The 16,721-nt window shown below is 53.5% G+C and overlaps 1 protein-coding gene across 5 annotated transcripts in view; it reads right to left on the bottom strand.

Annotated features, from left to right (window-relative positions):
* The window catches only part of STS (steroid sulfatase), a 156,808-nt gene that overhangs the window by 64,296 nt on the left and 75,791 nt on the right, over positions 1-16,721 (bottom strand). For 3 of the 5 annotated variants that reach the window (XM_045996301.1, XM_045996302.1, XM_045996303.1), the window contains exons 2-5: positions 12,600-12,743; positions 9,770-9,891; positions 9,559-9,681; positions 6,957-7,380 (exon numbers count right to left, since the gene is read on the bottom strand). In XM_045996301.1, the coding sequence (XP_045852257.1) occupies positions 6,957-7,380; positions 9,559-9,681; positions 9,770-9,891; positions 12,600-12,743 (813 nt within the window). Of the gene's footprint in view, positions 1-6,956; positions 7,381-9,558; positions 9,682-9,769; positions 9,892-12,599; positions 12,744-15,994; positions 16,085-16,721 lie in introns of all 5 variants that reach the window. The other 2 variants (XM_045996298.1, XM_045996299.1) reach the window with 1 other exon arrangement.

Here is a 16,721-nt window from a genome sequence, read left to right as displayed (position 1 = left end):
CACGCCAGTGCCAGACCCATCCCCGTGCACACCCACAGAGAGGACGACAGCAGACGCCTGTCCTCGATACTCACCTGGGGAGCTACAACCCTGAGTTCTGTAACACAGAGCCCCTAAACCACTCATTCAAAATATCAGAATATTTTTTAAGGATTTCATTGATTTACTTATTAGAGACAGAGGCACAAGCAGGCAGAGGGAGAGGGAGAACCAGACTCCCTGCTGAGCCAGGCACTTGACGTGGGACTCAATCCCGGGACCCCAGGACCAAGACCTGAGCCGAAAGGAGACATTTAACAGACTGAGCCACCCAGGCGCCCAGCAATCAGAACATTTTTCAAAAGATTTTACGTCATCTTTGAACTCAACGGGCACTCAAACCGACAACCCCAAGGTCGAGTCACGTGCTTTACCAACTCAACCAGCCGGGGGCCCCGACATCAAAATAATCTTCAAACTAAAATCCCATGGGGGCAGCCGGGTGGCTCAGTGAGTTGAGCGTCTGACTCTTGGTTTCAGCTCAGGAGGCGACCTCAGGACGTCACAAGACTGGGCCCCCCGTCGGGCGGCATGCTCTGTGGGGACTCTGGTTGAGACTGTCTGCCTCTGTCCTCCCCAACTCACACACTCTCTAAAATAAATGCATAAATCTTTAAAAATAAAATGAAAGTCCATACAGGTGGAAAGACTTCCAGAAAGATACCGCACGAACACACAGGCTCTGCTACGTCTTGGGTCGCGGAAGGCAAGTCCTTGGTGTGACGGCGTGAACACAACGATTTCAACTGTTGCCGTTGCAACAGCAACAATTGCAACTTTCTACTTGACACACTTTTGTCCTTTAATATGGACACCCCGTTCTAAAAGCCAGTCCGTCCAAGCAGAGTTTAAAAAGCAGCCTGATTTCAGTCTTTGCTTACGTCCCTCCAGCATGTGCACATTGGCCTCATCGGCTGGGCTGGGCTTCACACGGGGCTCTCTGTGCAAGGATTCCACGGACGCAGCCTCGTTGTGACTCTGAGGTCTCTCGTTAGATCAAGGGCTTTTTGGCCAGTGAGGATGCCAGGCTCTGACCCCGTCCATCACCATCTGTGACGCCCCCTCCCCAAACCCAGTGTGATCCAAATAAAAATACCTAAAGCCACCCACATGCCCCACCATGCAACAGGTGCAGGAAAGATCCTTTGCTGGTTCTGGCTGTAAATTCCCTGCATGCATTCATTCATTGTCCGAACCCAGAGACAGCAAGATACTAGCATATGTAGCAAATAAATACATAGGTAGGTAGGTAGATAGATAGTTTTCCTGCAGTTTAGGTAGTAGGACCTCAGAAACAATTAGGATTGTCATAATAGGAAATGAGATTTGAGGGAGGAGATGCATTTTCCAAGGTGGCTTTGGAAAATCAATCGCGTGTCTTGGCCATCGCTAGAAGAGCATCTTAAAAGGTGCAGAGAGCCTCCTTAGATGGACCGTCAAAGAGGAGAGGAATAGGAGAGTTTATTCACCCCCTAGGAGTAAATCTGTCCTGCTCGGAGTAACTGTTCCAACACAGACAAGACCAGACAGATGGGCTGGTACAGATTCCTGACGCTCACGCTCAGCCCAGAGAAGGGGACAGAAGGCCGCAAAGGGCAGGAACCAATGAGCCTGGGAGCAGTCAACGTGTGGTCAGGGCTGAGGTGCAGACAGAACAGCCATTCCATCATTCAGCAGGGGTTCTGAGCGCTAAAAAGAATAAGCTAATATCGAGACCACTCGGAAGTTCCCCCCTACGGGGTTCCCTCTCACGAACCAGCATTTCTGCTTTCTCCGGGAAAGTCGACTGCACTAGCCCGCATACCTGTAGGGCAACCGCTCACCACCCGGAAGGAGCTGAGCCACGTCCCATTCCCGGGGGCCCTACGACAGATACCATCCATCCCTCATTCCCTCAGCAGCCTGGACCTGCCGTGGACCTATGAACTCGACGTCCAGCGCTCATGCTTCCCGATTTCCAGTTTAGGTCATGATCCCAGGGTGTGAAAGGGATCTGTGTGTTTGATGGAGAACGGGGGGGTGTGACAGCGCCTTATCCACGCCCCACTCCGTCGGGGATGACACGGATCTGGATGCGGAATCACGAAAAGCAAGCCTCCCTCCACATGTGAAGATGGCTTGCAGGATGCTCTGCCCGGGACGGGGGCAGCTTCGAAGAGCCACAGGACCCCTTTGCTCCGAACCCGTGTCCCGGTGACCCATGCACGGCAGAGGCTCACCCAGGGGCATCTAGCCTTACCGAGCAAGACCGTTTTTCAATTACCCAACCTTTCCGCCGGTGAACACGTGTGTGTGTGTGTGTGTGTCCCTCTGTACGGCCCTTAATTCTGATGGGATGCACTACTGTTGCCGTGAATTAAAGATCAACGTCCCCGCTCTTCCTTTCTGGCTTCAACTCTTACTGAAACTAATCAAGTCATCCCACGATCCCTTGCTTGGCAACATGCTCTGGGCCAAATCACAGCCGCTCGTGAGGGCCACTTACACCACGGTCTGGCTGGAGGTGTCAAAGGCCTGGCTGTCGAAGGCTACCCTGTTAGTGCATTCCAGGCTTCTGACTGTGCCCAGTATCGACGGCAGCAGAACCGGATAAAAGGTCAGGTTTCCTCATGGCACACTTATCAGCGGCCCCACGTTTGAGGGCTTTATGAGGACACCAACCGCCCTTGCAGGAGGAAGTCTCGTCTCCTATACAGCTCCAGAGCCCAGGACACGGCAAACGGAGCTCTTCCCCACGACCCTCCCATGAGGACATCATCTCTCCACAGCCACGTGATGTTCCCCGCCCCCGTGCACTCACGTCGCACTCACCTCCCTTTGAGGACCAGTCAGGGGTCAGGGTTTGTTAACATTGCAGAAACAAGATCTCCCCACTCTGGGAAAGCAGAGAGTAAACACAGAAGTCTACGTCTTTTCCAGACGGTGGGTTTGTTCTCAGATGTTGTTCTCAGATGCCCCATCCTAAGCGTAACTGGAAATGACTAGCGTTTATCTCACTTCTAATGACAGCCTCTTAGAATAGCTGGCGGGGAACATGCTGTATACATACAGAATACACTCTGAATTTGTTCCGGACGCGTTGAACGTGTGGGCCTGGGCATCCGAACGCTCGCGGTAAAGTTCGTAGGAATTTACGAACGCAGTGACTGAAGACTGTGAAACCGTACAAATCTCGAGGGCGCGTACAACGCCATCGTCCTTGAAAGCACCCTCTTCAGCCTGCACACGTGAGGCTCACAGGGAGAAAGAGAGCGGTTTCTTTCCGCATAAATGTTCTTCCTAGCTGCGAAGCACCGTTTTCGATGTATTTAGGGAGGAAAGGGTCCGACATCGCCGGCTTTCCGCACCGAGAGTGACCAAAGTTCACCTGCTCGTTCGAAGACGACGAGAAATGTGGGTCTCCTTCTACCCACGGGCATCAACCTTTTAAACGTGGCCTTGACTTACACGAAGGGAAAAACTACTTGGTGAATCAAATTAACTCACTGAGCTCACCTGTTACTAGGCAGCCTGTGAATTCTTTTCAGAGTCCGCAAATACCTCTCCATCTCCATGGCAATGAGGGGACGGACATCAGAGCTCCCGTAAGAATTACCGGGACGTGTTCTACTTCGGGGGCACGAGACCCGGAGACTTCTGTTTCCATCTGTATCATTCCCTGGTCTGCTCCTCCTCCTCTTGTAAGGAGGAGGTAAGCTGGCTGAGTCGGAAACACCTTAAAGGGATCCACATGGCCCGCTCCGACAGAGAGGACGGCCTCCGTAGGCAATTTGCTGTGGTTTCCAGATCTGATCTCTACTATTACCCACATGGCTCTGGCCCTCTGCTCTGAAGTGTGGAGACTCAAAGTCCTCCACAAGAAGACATCTCTTTTTCCCATGCCACATGGATGTTCTGTAGCAAGAAGGAGGTGACGTGTGTGAAATGTGTCCCCGGTGACGTGTGTATCCCCAGGGCCTGGCCGGTCATAGACAAGGACTCCACGAAGGTCATCCACACTGGAACGTGCCCCAAGCTAAGCCGCGGTTGGCACGGTGTCCCCGTGCTGGCTGTGAGTCACAGAGCCCGGAAGAAACCGACGGCCCAGGGGGCAAGCCGTATGGCTGTAGGGTCCTTCGCTCAGGACACAGAGAGAGGGTTGGGAATCCCTAAGGAACCCACAGCTCATTTCTGCTTGAAAGAGCAACACGGACTTCTCGCTAATTAAATTGCATTAAGGATGACCTGTCTTTTGCATGACTCTGTGGTTTTTAACATATGGCCTGGAGACCTCATTATCTGGCTTCCCAACAGAAGCATGTCCCAGGATGTATTTTTATCCCTAAGGCCAAAGGCCTAATTTAGGAATTAGGGGCACCGTGGAGTGTGCCGTTGTACAGACGTGTGCACTCGAGTCCGGGGGCACGATTGTCGCAAACCTGGCAAGGGAGGGCTCATCTGAGAGCATCGCACCCCAACGAGGCCTCTCTGCCTCTTGCCCCTGCCGTCCACCGGTCCACACCTCCAGTGAGCATCGGCAGGATAAACCAGTCCAGAGACAAGGCTTACGGGAAGAACGTAAATTGGAGAAACAAGAGTGTACATCATCTTCCTCGCTCCTTTCGACGTATGAGTCGGATGGGCACTGGGCCGACCCAGTCTCTTCTGTAAATTCACTGAAGAAGACTCCTTGCACCGTGAAGTTCCGAACTCAGGTGCGTCTGAATGGACGTCACAGACACTGTCTCTGTGTTCCGTCATTTTCCTTCCGCTCCAAGTCGGAACCGCTTTCCCACACGAACGTGGTAAAGACCTTACGTGACCCAGGATACGCCGGCCAGTGAGGCCGCACTAACAAACGCGTCTTCCCGTCCTCCAAATCATGTATTTTTGCAACGACAGCGATGTTTCTTTGGTGCCACAGGAAGCAGATTCTCAAGGTGTCTGGCTATGCCGTGGGCCGAGTCAGATACGGCACGTCGCACACGGGGGGCCAAGGATGGTTTTGTCCAGACGCTTTTGATCTTGGCATCCTCAGCGGACGCCGGGAAGCCGCTCTCCCCGTACGGCATCGCGGTTCACACGTGCGGCATTCCCGCAATACTGACCACGCAGGCCCCACGCAGCACGGGCAACCGGCATTCCCTCTGGACCCGCGTGTTGGGAAGAGTAACCCTCCGACAGTAATTCGACGACGACGACTTCCCACGGGGTGATGCTACCACGTCTTAGATCCCTACTTCTGCCACAAAACGGCAGAAAGGCCACAGGGTCAGGATCGACGGCAGAGGCGTCAATGCCCTCACGGTCCAATGGCTTGGGTCCCCTCCCAAAGTCACGTGCTGAGGGATCCAGTACGGGACTTTGTAATCACCTGAACTGTCCACAGATTCCACCGTTCCTGTCCAAAGAGCACATGCTGGGGAGGAGGGAGTTCTCGGGACACCAAGGACGATTCCTGACCCCTGTGATTCTGGCAGGGGTGCTCTCCTGGTCACGTCCTGGTCACTGAGCGTTTGGCTCAGCCAGTTTGGCGCACAGCCCACTGCTGGGTTTTGAGCTTCGACGGACCGGACTGCAATCCCATGGGGCGCCGTCCTACCTGGGAATGGCTGTTCGCTTGCTCATAAAACCCAGCGAGTTGACCCACGAGCTGACAGCCTTGTCATCCACGCGGACCGTGCCCCGCTGTTGAGCGATGACACAATTTACCGTCACAGCCAGAGGGTGTTTTAAAAGGAACACGCAGCCCAGTAAGATGGAAAGTTTCAGAAGTGACCCCTGTACTAGAAAGAAACGAAGAGAACCTTGTTTCTAGGAACACTCTGCGTACACCAGACTAGGTAATGCTGTAAATCGTGTACCTCATAAACTTCTAAGACTTGCCTCGGACCACAAGCCAGCATCTCCTTGTAGAAAAATCGACAGGCATAAGGACGGTTGTGGCTTTGGTGGCAAACCCCCACGGCGCCCCAGCTACTTCTCCGAGCGTCCTAGGAGACACGGGGTTCAGGCGCGCTCAGGGAGTGTGCAGCCTTGCCCGAGCGCTCTCCAGTAGGAATGGCGGGACGTGAGACTGGCGATCTGCGGGTTGTCACCGCCTCTGGGTTCTGCTAACACAAAGCCCAGGCACTCCCTACTCCGGCTGTGCGGGCCAACAGTTACTCAGGCTCACGAAGGCACCGTTGACTCAATGGTACCTCCACGTGCCCGTCATGACCACAGAGGCCAGGAGCATGACCGCCAGCTTAAAATCCTCCTCCTCCTGTCCAGAACCCCATCACGTCCTTCCTCCTGCCACTTTAGCTGGGACCCGCGTTGGGGGCCCGAGCCACCACGCTCTCAGCACGCATGTGCCAAGTGACCACACACCCCAGCGTTGCAAACGGAACAACACGCTTTGGTCAGCCCTCAATAGCAGGTGCTCCTGACACAGTGTCTGTTCGGGACGGACACCGCCCCCGCTATGCAGGGTTAGTCCCTTGGCCGACTGCAACCCTCGACCCTGTGCACGCAGGGGGCCGTCACATACCCACACGAGATCACTGGCCCCGGCCGGGCCTCTCCCACAGCTGCGCTGCTCAGAAACTTGCACAGACTCTTTCGGACTTCCCTACGTCGCTTCTGTCTCGAGGACCACACCGATCCTTAGACAATGCACACGCCAAGAGTGATGAGCGTGGGTCGGCCGGGAGACCGTCTGGCGTGGTCTCAGAAGCAGAGGACGTGAGGGACACAGAGCAGAGCCACTCGGGTGAGAGCCCACGGCATCGCTCTTCCTTGCACGTGCCACGCCACGGGGCGCACCCCTCCCCCCGAGAGCCCGGCTGCCATCTCCACAGCGCGCAAGGGGAAGCCACCCCGGGCCTCCAGCCTCCACGGAGATCCCCAAGCACCGCGCGGCAACAGGCAGCATCCGGAGAAAAGGCGATACCCACCGGCGCATGAACTGGGCCGCGTCGGCCGTCAGCCTCTGCATGAGGTTGTCGTAGGACAGGGGTTGCTGGGTGATCTCGTGGTTCCGCATCAGGAAGCAGTTGAGGGGCCGGAAGTAATGGAGGAAGCACACCAGAAGGCCGAGGACCACGGCAGCAAGGCAGAGGAGGCAGACAAAGACCCCAACGGGCACGTGGACCAGCCCTAGGAACCTGAGCACCGCCAGGGTGAGGAGTGCGATGGTGATAATCTGCAGGGGGATGAAGACCAGCACCCGGATGCCCCCCGTGAAGACGCTGCCTTCCCCGGGCTTGCAGTCTCGCAGGTTGGTCACGGGGATCCCGTGGAAATAGTCAAAGCCGTGGCTCAAGGGATGGTGACAAAAATCTGTCTTGTTGTGACAGTGTGTCCCAAGGTGCCACTTGCCTGAGAAGACAAATGGAGGATACGTTCAGACCCCGCAAACACCCCCACGTGAGGATCAGCTTCGGCGTCCCACACGAGGGAAAGCGGGATTGCTCTGTACACGGACTAGCCCAACTCCTGTTCTGTCAAACCCCACAGTGTTTCTGTTCCTTCTCCACACGCAACAGGGCATTGACTCACTCGACCAGAAAACAACCACCAATTCTGTGCTGAAAATAACAAAATAAAACAAAAGACCAACACCTGACATATTTAATAGGCAGGCGACAAAAATACATAGAAAAACACAAGTGTTTTTTAAAGACATTTCCTTAAAATTCAAATTGTAGAACCAACTTGGATTTGTCCCTTGAACATTAAAAGGGAAAATGAATACTTTCCCAAAACACTACCCCTGAAACATAATGGAATCACACTTGTAACTCAGTAATTACTTTAAACATCTATGTACAATTCTTATAAAATGTTGATTATAGCACTAAAGTAGCGAGTGCCTCACAAACTAAAAACTCTTGTTTTATGACAAGAGGAGAGGAAAGAGAATGGTCATTTTGCTTCTTTGAGAGATTTTAGGATTCATCTGATGTCCCACGTGGACCTATGTTTATCAAGTAAAAAGGGAGAATGGATCATTCATATCAATTGAAAAAAAACCAAGGAGAATGTCAACTGAAAGTCTGGTACAGTTTTAGTATTAATATATAAAATAAAATGTTCAATAGCATAGTGTGTGTATGTAGTTTTGTATGATGTATGAGGTATGGCATGCATAATTATCTATTAATCAATCTATTAGCTATCACCTATCTCATCTCTGTGTCTCATCTATCCATCCAAACATTTAACCAACTATCCATCACCCATCCATCCATCTACCATCCAACCATCCACCCACCACCTCTCCAAGTATCCATCATCCATCCATCCACTCATTATTCATCCATTCATCATTCATTATCCATCCATCCAACCATCATCCACCCATCCATCCATTCACCCTACATCCATCCAACCATTCATCATGGATCTATCACCCATTCATCATGTATCCATCCATCATGCATGCATCCATCCATCATCCATGCACCCAGCCATTGGTTTAATCATCATCCACCCATCCATAATCCATCCATCCATCCATCATCCATCCATCCATCCATCCAATCATCATCCATCCATCCATCATCCAACCATCATCCATCCATCCAATCATTATCCATCCATCCATCCAACCATTATCCATCCATCATCCATCCATCATCCATCCATCCATCATCCATCCAATCATTATCCATCCATCCATCCATCTCTCCACCCATCACCCATCCATCCATCATCCAACCATCGTCCATCCATCCAATCATTATCCATCCATCCATCCAACCATTATCCATCCATCATCCATCCATCATCCATCCATCATCCATCCATCCATCCATCCATCCAATCATTATCCATCCATCATCCATCCATCATCCATCCATCCATCCAACTCTCCACCCATCATCCATCCATCAATCATGCAACCTTCGTCCATCCAACCATCATCCATCCATCCATCATCCATACATCCATCCGTCTCTCCACCCATCATCCATCCATCCAATCATTATCCATCATCATCCATCCATCCATCCACCCATCATCCACCCATCCATCACCCATCATCCGTCTCTCCATCCATCATCCATTCATCCATTCATCATCCATGCACCCATTCATCTGTTTAACCATCATCCATCCATCCATTCCTCCATCCATTTATTATCCAACCATCCATTATCCATCTATCCACCCATCTACCCACCCACTCATAATCCATCCATCATCCATTTCATCTACTGATCTATCCATCCTCCCTCTATCACCGATGTTATTTATTTATCCATACATCCACCAGTCCACCAATCTACCCATCTATCATTATCTATCATCTATGTAACCATCCATACACACAGACACAGTCACACACACACACACACACACACAACACAGATCTTTCCTTTCACAGAGCCCGGGTAGGTGTGCTGTATTTTGATTAAGAACTGAAATCATTTCTTCCCTACGTGAAGCTGTGCAAACTGTTATCAGTGGTATCATCCTTCCGAAGGCTGTTATCATGCCCTCTCCCACTCACACTGCCCAGGCCCTCGACTCCCCCTCCTCAGCTGCCCATACCTATCAGAGCTGTCGAATAGCCTTGATCCTTGAGAAGCTTGGCAAAGGTAATCTCACTGGTGGGAAGTCCTCCGGAAGAGGCCGAGAAGATAAACACCCCCATAAGGGACTCAGACGCCATTCCTGAAGCAGGAGAAACGATCCATTGAAGGAGGAGGTCAGGGATGCCCCCAGGAGGACCACAGCCATGGCTACAGAGCCTGGGGATTACCTGATCGGATGGGGTACCGGCCTGTCATGAAGGCTGCCCTGCTTGGTGTGCACAGGGGTGAAGCTGCCAGGTGGTGAGTGAGCTTCACCCCTCCTTCAGCCAACCGATCGATATTGGGCGTCCTAAAACAGAAGACTCATGTCATTCATGATGACCTTGAAACATGCAGTTTGCACGGTGCTTTTTATCATGGGTCACCTCCCAATCATCGAGGGAAGCTCGCAGAAGGAAGGGTGAACCCGCACAAGTCATCTTTGTGCCTGTGCTCTGGGAATGGTCTGGCTGATCCTGTCAGGGTGTCATTCCACTCTTGCCAGGCATTCAGAAATGAACCTCTTCACGTTCTGGGGCTGTGCTGAGCTCTCAGCCCACATCCTCCACTGGGAACGTGGCCGCTGCCTCTCTGCCAACCTGGCTACCTTCCATCCTTTAGCTCCTGGCAGAGACGGGATTCTCGTGAGCCTCCTATGGCCAACCTTGTCCCATGAGGGGGCCCGGTCCATATGTAGGACACAGATCCTGTCACAGCAGCTCCTCATGATAAAGGGACAGCACGGCTAACTACTGCCTCTGACACAGATGCACAGAAGCGGGGGTACACATCCTCTTCGTCGTGGCCCCCTCCTGCTCCAGGGCCCACACAAACTAGCCCTTGCTGATACACAGCTTGAAGGTGAAGGTCATCTCCCTGCACTGCTCACGTCCACCTGCTCTCCCATCCGTGAATTTAGCATATGCATTTAGCAGCCCACATCCCATGTGCTTCTGCCTTCCGTCACGAGATTTAGAAGGCACAGAAGACGGAATCTGTGTATCGGACTTAAACCTTCTCATGCCTGGACTGGCCCACAGAAACATCTGACTACTCTGGGGTAGGAGCTGATTACACATAAAACAAAAAATAAAATTCGTAAGGAGCTGGAATCTGTTATGGAATAAGACAGACGTGGGGTACACTGTGGCATAAGTTCTTCACTGTGATTGTATATGCTATTTTTTTTTTCTTTGGAGATCTGGTAGAAATGGAACATTAAAACCTGACTGTAATTTTTTGATTCAAACACCTGAGTCGGAAAGGTCACATACACATGATACTAAAAATCATACGATATTTATCTTTCTCTGAATGATTTCACCTGGCATAATACCCTCTAGTCCCCGTGATGTCGTTGTAAATGGAAAGATTTCGTTCTTTTTGATGGCTGAGTAATAGTCCATGGTGGAATTTGAGAAACAAAACAGACACGCATCGGGGAAGGGAAGGAAAAACAAAGTGAGATGAAATCAGAGAGGGGGGAAACCATAAGAGACTCTTAACGCTAGGAAAAACAAAGGGCAGGTTGTTGGAGAGGAGGTGGGTGGGGGATGGGGTAACTAGGTGATGGGCATTACGGAGCGTACGTGATACAACGAGCGCTCTATTGTACGCGACTGCTGAGTTGCTAAATTCTACCCTTGAAACTGCTCATATCCTATATGTTAATTGATTTTAAATAATAATAAAATAAAAAATAAAGTGAAAATATCATAAACAAAATTTAAGAAATGATTATGACTCTGCTCAGAAAAAACAAATTAGGAGCCACAGAGGCATAAGAAGCGTCCAAAAGCAAGACCTACACGTTTCACAACGTGAGGCCCGAAGTGGGGAGGAAAACGTAGAAAGTCCATTGGAATCTCTCCTCGTCCGTGTGTTTCAAGCTCTAACAAATGTTGCAGGTGAGCGCACATTTCAAACACGACAAGCAGCGTCTGACGCAAAGCTTCAGCACAGAACAGACCCACATCTGCACGCACGGAACAGACCCACATCTGCACGCCGTGTCGTCCTCAAAAGGACCACTGACGCCCGCATTCTGTTTGATCCAACACAATGCAATGCAAGTCTTCTGAGCTGCCTCGTCGTGTTGAAAACAAGATGAGCCAGTGTGAGGCCACCAGCGTCCGCCGCACTCTCCGGTGCACGTTTCCCGGCATCGTGCTATTATTATGATGATTCACAGATCTTACAAGAAAATTCTAGTAAAAGCTAATGATCTACTCTTCCCCGACCTTGTGCCATTCAGTTCGTACCGATCGTTGGTAACATGAGGCTCAGAAGCCGTTTTGGTCACCATCTCCCCATGATTATAAAGAGAAAATGCAAGTGTTGATGCCAATATCCTATGAGACAAGGACCGACTTTCCTTTTTAAATCAAGGGGCCCTTCCACGATGTCTGACATGAACGTGGTGTGACACAGGGGGGCTGAGACACAGAACGTCCTTCTCTGTCCCTACGTCTGCTTCCCGTCGTGATTCACCCCCACCACCATGACCCCTGCTGCTTGAGAAGTTGTGCAGTCTTCCAACCTGGTGTGCGTCCCTGGGCCACCTCTCCCTGGCCAGGGTGGCTGGTAATTGTGAAAACAAGACTTGGAGCTGGCAAGCAGAGCCATGGGCCATGGGAGGTGCCCACTGCAATGAAGCGAGTGCCCAACAGAGAGACTCACCTAAAACATCTAAAGCAACGGGAAGAACCAGAGGAGGACGGGTGAAAAGCCGTACAGCATGGCTGAGTAAGAAAGAGTCCTTGTGAAGGTCTTTCTAGCTTTCTGGGCTTACCTTGTGCCAACAGCTCGAGTCCTACCCGTCTTCCTAACGCCACTCTCGGTGCATAGCTACATAAAGTCACCCGTGAACGTCACCACTGGGATGCACCTACGGGTGTGCCTTGAAGGGCTCTGACCGTGTGGGCATTCTGCGCTCTGTGCACGTGAGCTCACAGCCCTCGTGGCCGCTGCCGCGAGCATGGCCACCTGTCCACACAGCAACCCCGTCAGCCAGCGTACCTGAGTGTCTTGTTCCCATAGCAACCAGGATCTCCGATGCCAAGGTCGTCGGCCATCAGCAGGACGAAGTTGGGCCTTGAGGCCGCGTGGCTGTGGGCCTCCCACATGAGCAGCAGCAGCAGCAGCACAAGGATCCTCATGCTTCTGCAAAGGGCAAGCAGACAGAGGCAAGTGAAGGAAGCCGCATGCGACTCACCCTCTCCTTTCCTGGGACCTCCTCCCACCTGTCCGCCCCACACAGCATGTGTCCCAAAGGCATGCTGACAGGTCACGGGACAAAGAACTTCATTCCCTCGTTTCCAAAACAAGCACTTCTTCCTCCAAGGACAGCAATGACCTCTCATTTCTCCAAGGACAGCAAGCAATGACCTCACATTTCTACCCACCGCCAAAACATACGCTCTCTTCGGAAAAATGCAAATGTAATCACGGGTCATGTCTTCCTGGAAGGCCAGCTCCATGCTTAGCGGAAAGCTATTTGAGCCGTGGACCCACAGGTGTTCCAAAATCAGTTCCTTTGTACAATGAGCCTTTTTTCTTTTTTTTTTTTTTTTCTTGAAACCGGGCTAAATGGTTGCCAACTCCAGGAGCACAAGCTTGAATAGCTCGGGCAGCAGCTGCAGGAGCCGGGTCATCGGGCAGAGCAAATGCCCCCAATGCAGGGGACCCACACGGTCATCACAACACACACTCACGCCGGGTGACACCCACACCCTAACCCCTGCAAACAGCGAGCACGTGACCTTCTCGGAGAAGGGGGTTCTGCAGATGGTAGTCCAGATCTTGCTACAGGGAGGTGTGCCGTAACGGTCCCGTTGAGCCCAACGCGCTCCTTAATGTCCTCACGGACGGGAGGCGGGGGGTGGGGGCGCTCGGCGGCCACAGGAGCAAAGCGAGGGACAAGGTGGCGTGATGGGGAGCCAGGAGCCCAGGAGTGCGGGGGCTTCTAGAAGCTGCTGAAGACGAGGAAGCTGATTCCCCTCGACAGCGTCCAGCAGGACCCCGTGGATGCGCTCATTTCAACCCAGAAGCCTCCCTGCAGACTTCCTGCCTCCAGAACATTGGGATGTGTGAATCAGTGGGTTTAAGTAAGGCGTGCGGAACGGTCGGTCGTCGTTGGTTATGGTATCAGGGGAAACCCGCCCCCCTCCCCCCCCGAGAACACGCAGCCGGCGTACCGTGTGCTGCGTGTGCGCTCCGCACTCTGTCCTACAGCACGGAGCCGTCCCTGCCAGGGTAGAGACCCTGCTCGGACCCCAGACCTCCTGCGGGTCCAATCCCCCTGAAGGGCAGGACGCAGGAAGTAGGTCAAAGGGCTGCGTGTGTGTGGGCAGGATGAACGGTCAGGACCCCGCAGCCTCCTGCCCTGGTCTGTGTCCCCATGGAGCACCCCATGTCCTGCTGGGGGGCGGGTGTCTCTGGCTGGCCGCACTCCGGGCCTGCGGTGAAGGGAGGAGCCGGCTGCCCTCCCTATGGGACACGGACGTGGATGCTCCCGCCTCGTCCCGACCCCTCGTTTCCCTGGGTCCCCAGCTGGGTCAGGCACCCCGAGCTCAGAGTCTCCTGAGGGACTTTCTCTGTGACCCTGGGGCCCTGCCACCTCAGTGGCCTTTGGACAGAGACCTAGAATTCGTCTCTTCCGCACACACGTGCAAACAGTCCTCTGGGCTCCGCTCTCGTTCCTGACACCACCTTCAGAACCACCTGGCGCTCCTGTTCTCTGGCCCTTTCTGGGTCTCCGGACGCTAAGCTCGCTCTTCCTGCTGGCTTGCCCATCCACGGGCAGGGCAGGCTCCCGTCCTGTCTTCTGCTGACCCCGTCCTGCTCTGCCATCTTCTTGGATAGTGGGTGGGGGTCAGGGTCCTTGTTCAACCTTCCAGCAGGAACCAGAAGCCTGTCCTCCTTGGAAGCAGGGTCTCTGCTCTGTGGGAGCGTCGGCTTCCTATATCATCTGCTGCTTCCCTCCGCACTCTGTCCCCGTCCGTCCCCGTGGTTCTCAGACCCAAGCCGGTGCCCCTGTCTGTTCAGAGCAGAGCTGAGGCAGCGGTTTGGTAGCGATGCTGTTTACCCGGTTCCCTGGCCGGGGAGGACCTCGGCCCCCTGCCCTGTGGAGACACAACATCAGTCTCCAGCCGCGTCCCACTGCCGTGTTGTCTGCACGCCCCCCCTCTCAGAACACACCCTCGGACACCAGGCGGTCTCTGCGACCGAGCAAATGCAGTCGGACCATCGCTGAGCAAATGCGCAAAAACTGCTAACCATTTGTGTGTACAGAAGGCAGGGAAGATGCTCTCATCCCTAACCAAGCTGTGGGCCCCACAGGGGCAGTGGCTGGAGAAACGGGGACCCCAGGAAGCTGTGTGAGACCAAGCGTGGACATTCTTTCTCTGCTGAATTAACATGCCTCGCTCCAACTCCCTGGAACAGGAGATTAACGAGGATGGGACAGCGCGTTTCAGAGGGCTGGAAGGTTTTATGGGTAAGAGAAGGATTGGAAGACGAGCATCCGTCTGTCACCATGAGGACCGCCACATAGGACAGCTTCAGGATGACGGAAGACACCCATTAGGGATGCCCACGGGATGCAGATGATGGGCACGGCCGGGGGCCCTGCGTGGACTGGACACCTTGCAAATCCGTAACCGATACCGGTGGCACATAAAAGAGCAGGTTCCTCACGTCCTGTCCCCGTAAGCACTCAACGGGGGGAGTTCCCTCCCCGAGAAGACAACAGCCACAACCCTAGGGTCACGGCTTCACCTCTGTCTTTTCACGCATCACTCCATACACAAAATAAAGAGATACAACGTCCGACTTGGACACCACAGCCTTGCGAGTGGGCACAGGCCCTGTACGTACTTTGGCTAGTCCTGTACCGAGTGACCTACGCGGAGGAGTCCCGGGAGCAGGCACTCGTCCCCCAATCGTTTCACCTGTACGGCACAACTACGACTGGTTTATCCTGTAAATCAACGAGGACTGGATCTTAGCTGACCGCTGACATGCACAGGGCTGGCCAGCCTGCACAGGACCGAGGCCGGAGAATGCTCAGCGGCTCCCCGCCAGCAGAAAGGCCCCAGGGCGAGTTGCCGAGTTCCGTCGGCCGGCCGCGCTCTCACCCACAACATCTCTGTGTCCTGCACCTGCCCCCAACCCCCTCTGCTCGCCCACGCAAGCAGCCTGGCGTCTACAGGAGGATTTGGCAGCGGCCACCCACCGAGTCACCGTGAACTCCTCCTCTGCACCCACAGCCGTATATTCAACGCTCACTGATGATGCCCGTTGGCCGGGACAGGCCCCCACCGCTCACAGAAGCTTTCGAGTCCCGCGCACGTGCGCAGCAATCCTGGGGAGGCTTTCAAAGACAATGTCGGGCCCTGACGGTGCTTCCTTACCTGGCTTCACCTGCCTCCTGTCCGTCTCTGCGGTGTGTCCCCCTGCTCACGGGGGAGACCCGTCTCCCAACACTCATCCTCCAGCTGCCTCTAGGAACGAAAAGACAGGGTCCTTAGCCCCCTGACACGTTGGTGACCTGGAACGATACCTTCCTCTCTGTCTGCACCAACTTCCACTCCCCCCTCCTGCATCTCTCTCCCTCTCAAGCATCCTCCCTTCTCAAAAAATCAAACTCTGCTCTCCAGCCCTCCCCTCGTCTAAAGACAAGCAAAGCGGGGACCCGTGGCCCTGACTGAAGTCACGGGGTTATCCCTAACGCTGCCCTCCATGCTCTCTTTGGCGGCTTCTCCTCCCTGCTTGTCGGGAAGCAGAGTGTGGAGAAAGAACTACGAGTTAGGGGTCCTGTCCAGTCAGGCCACAAGCCGCAAGGTCTTGGGCACAAACCACAAGCTGCCTGTGCCTTGGGCTCACCCACCGTTCCCTGCGATCCTGTGTCTGCCACGGGGAGTCAGCCCTCATGGTGGAAATAAAGGGTTTCCACACAACCACAATCTCGGAGACCCCCGCACTCCCGTGTTCTCTGCACTGTTCGCAGCAGCCAAGGCTCGGGAACGAGCCAAGCAGCGGCCAACAGATGGGTGAAGAAGACGTAGTCTCTGTACAGACGATGGACTATCACTCAGTCATGAAAAGAAGAAAACGCTGCCATTTGCAACAACAGCGATG

Source organism: Meles meles, chromosome X (genome assembly GCF_922984935.1).
Source record: "Meles meles chromosome X, mMelMel3.1 paternal haplotype, whole genome shotgun sequence".
Lineage (NCBI taxonomy): Eukaryota > Metazoa > Chordata > Mammalia > Carnivora > Mustelidae > Meles > Meles meles.
Note: the sequence above shows the minus strand (reverse complement) of the source record. Positions and strands in the feature narration are given on the sequence as shown.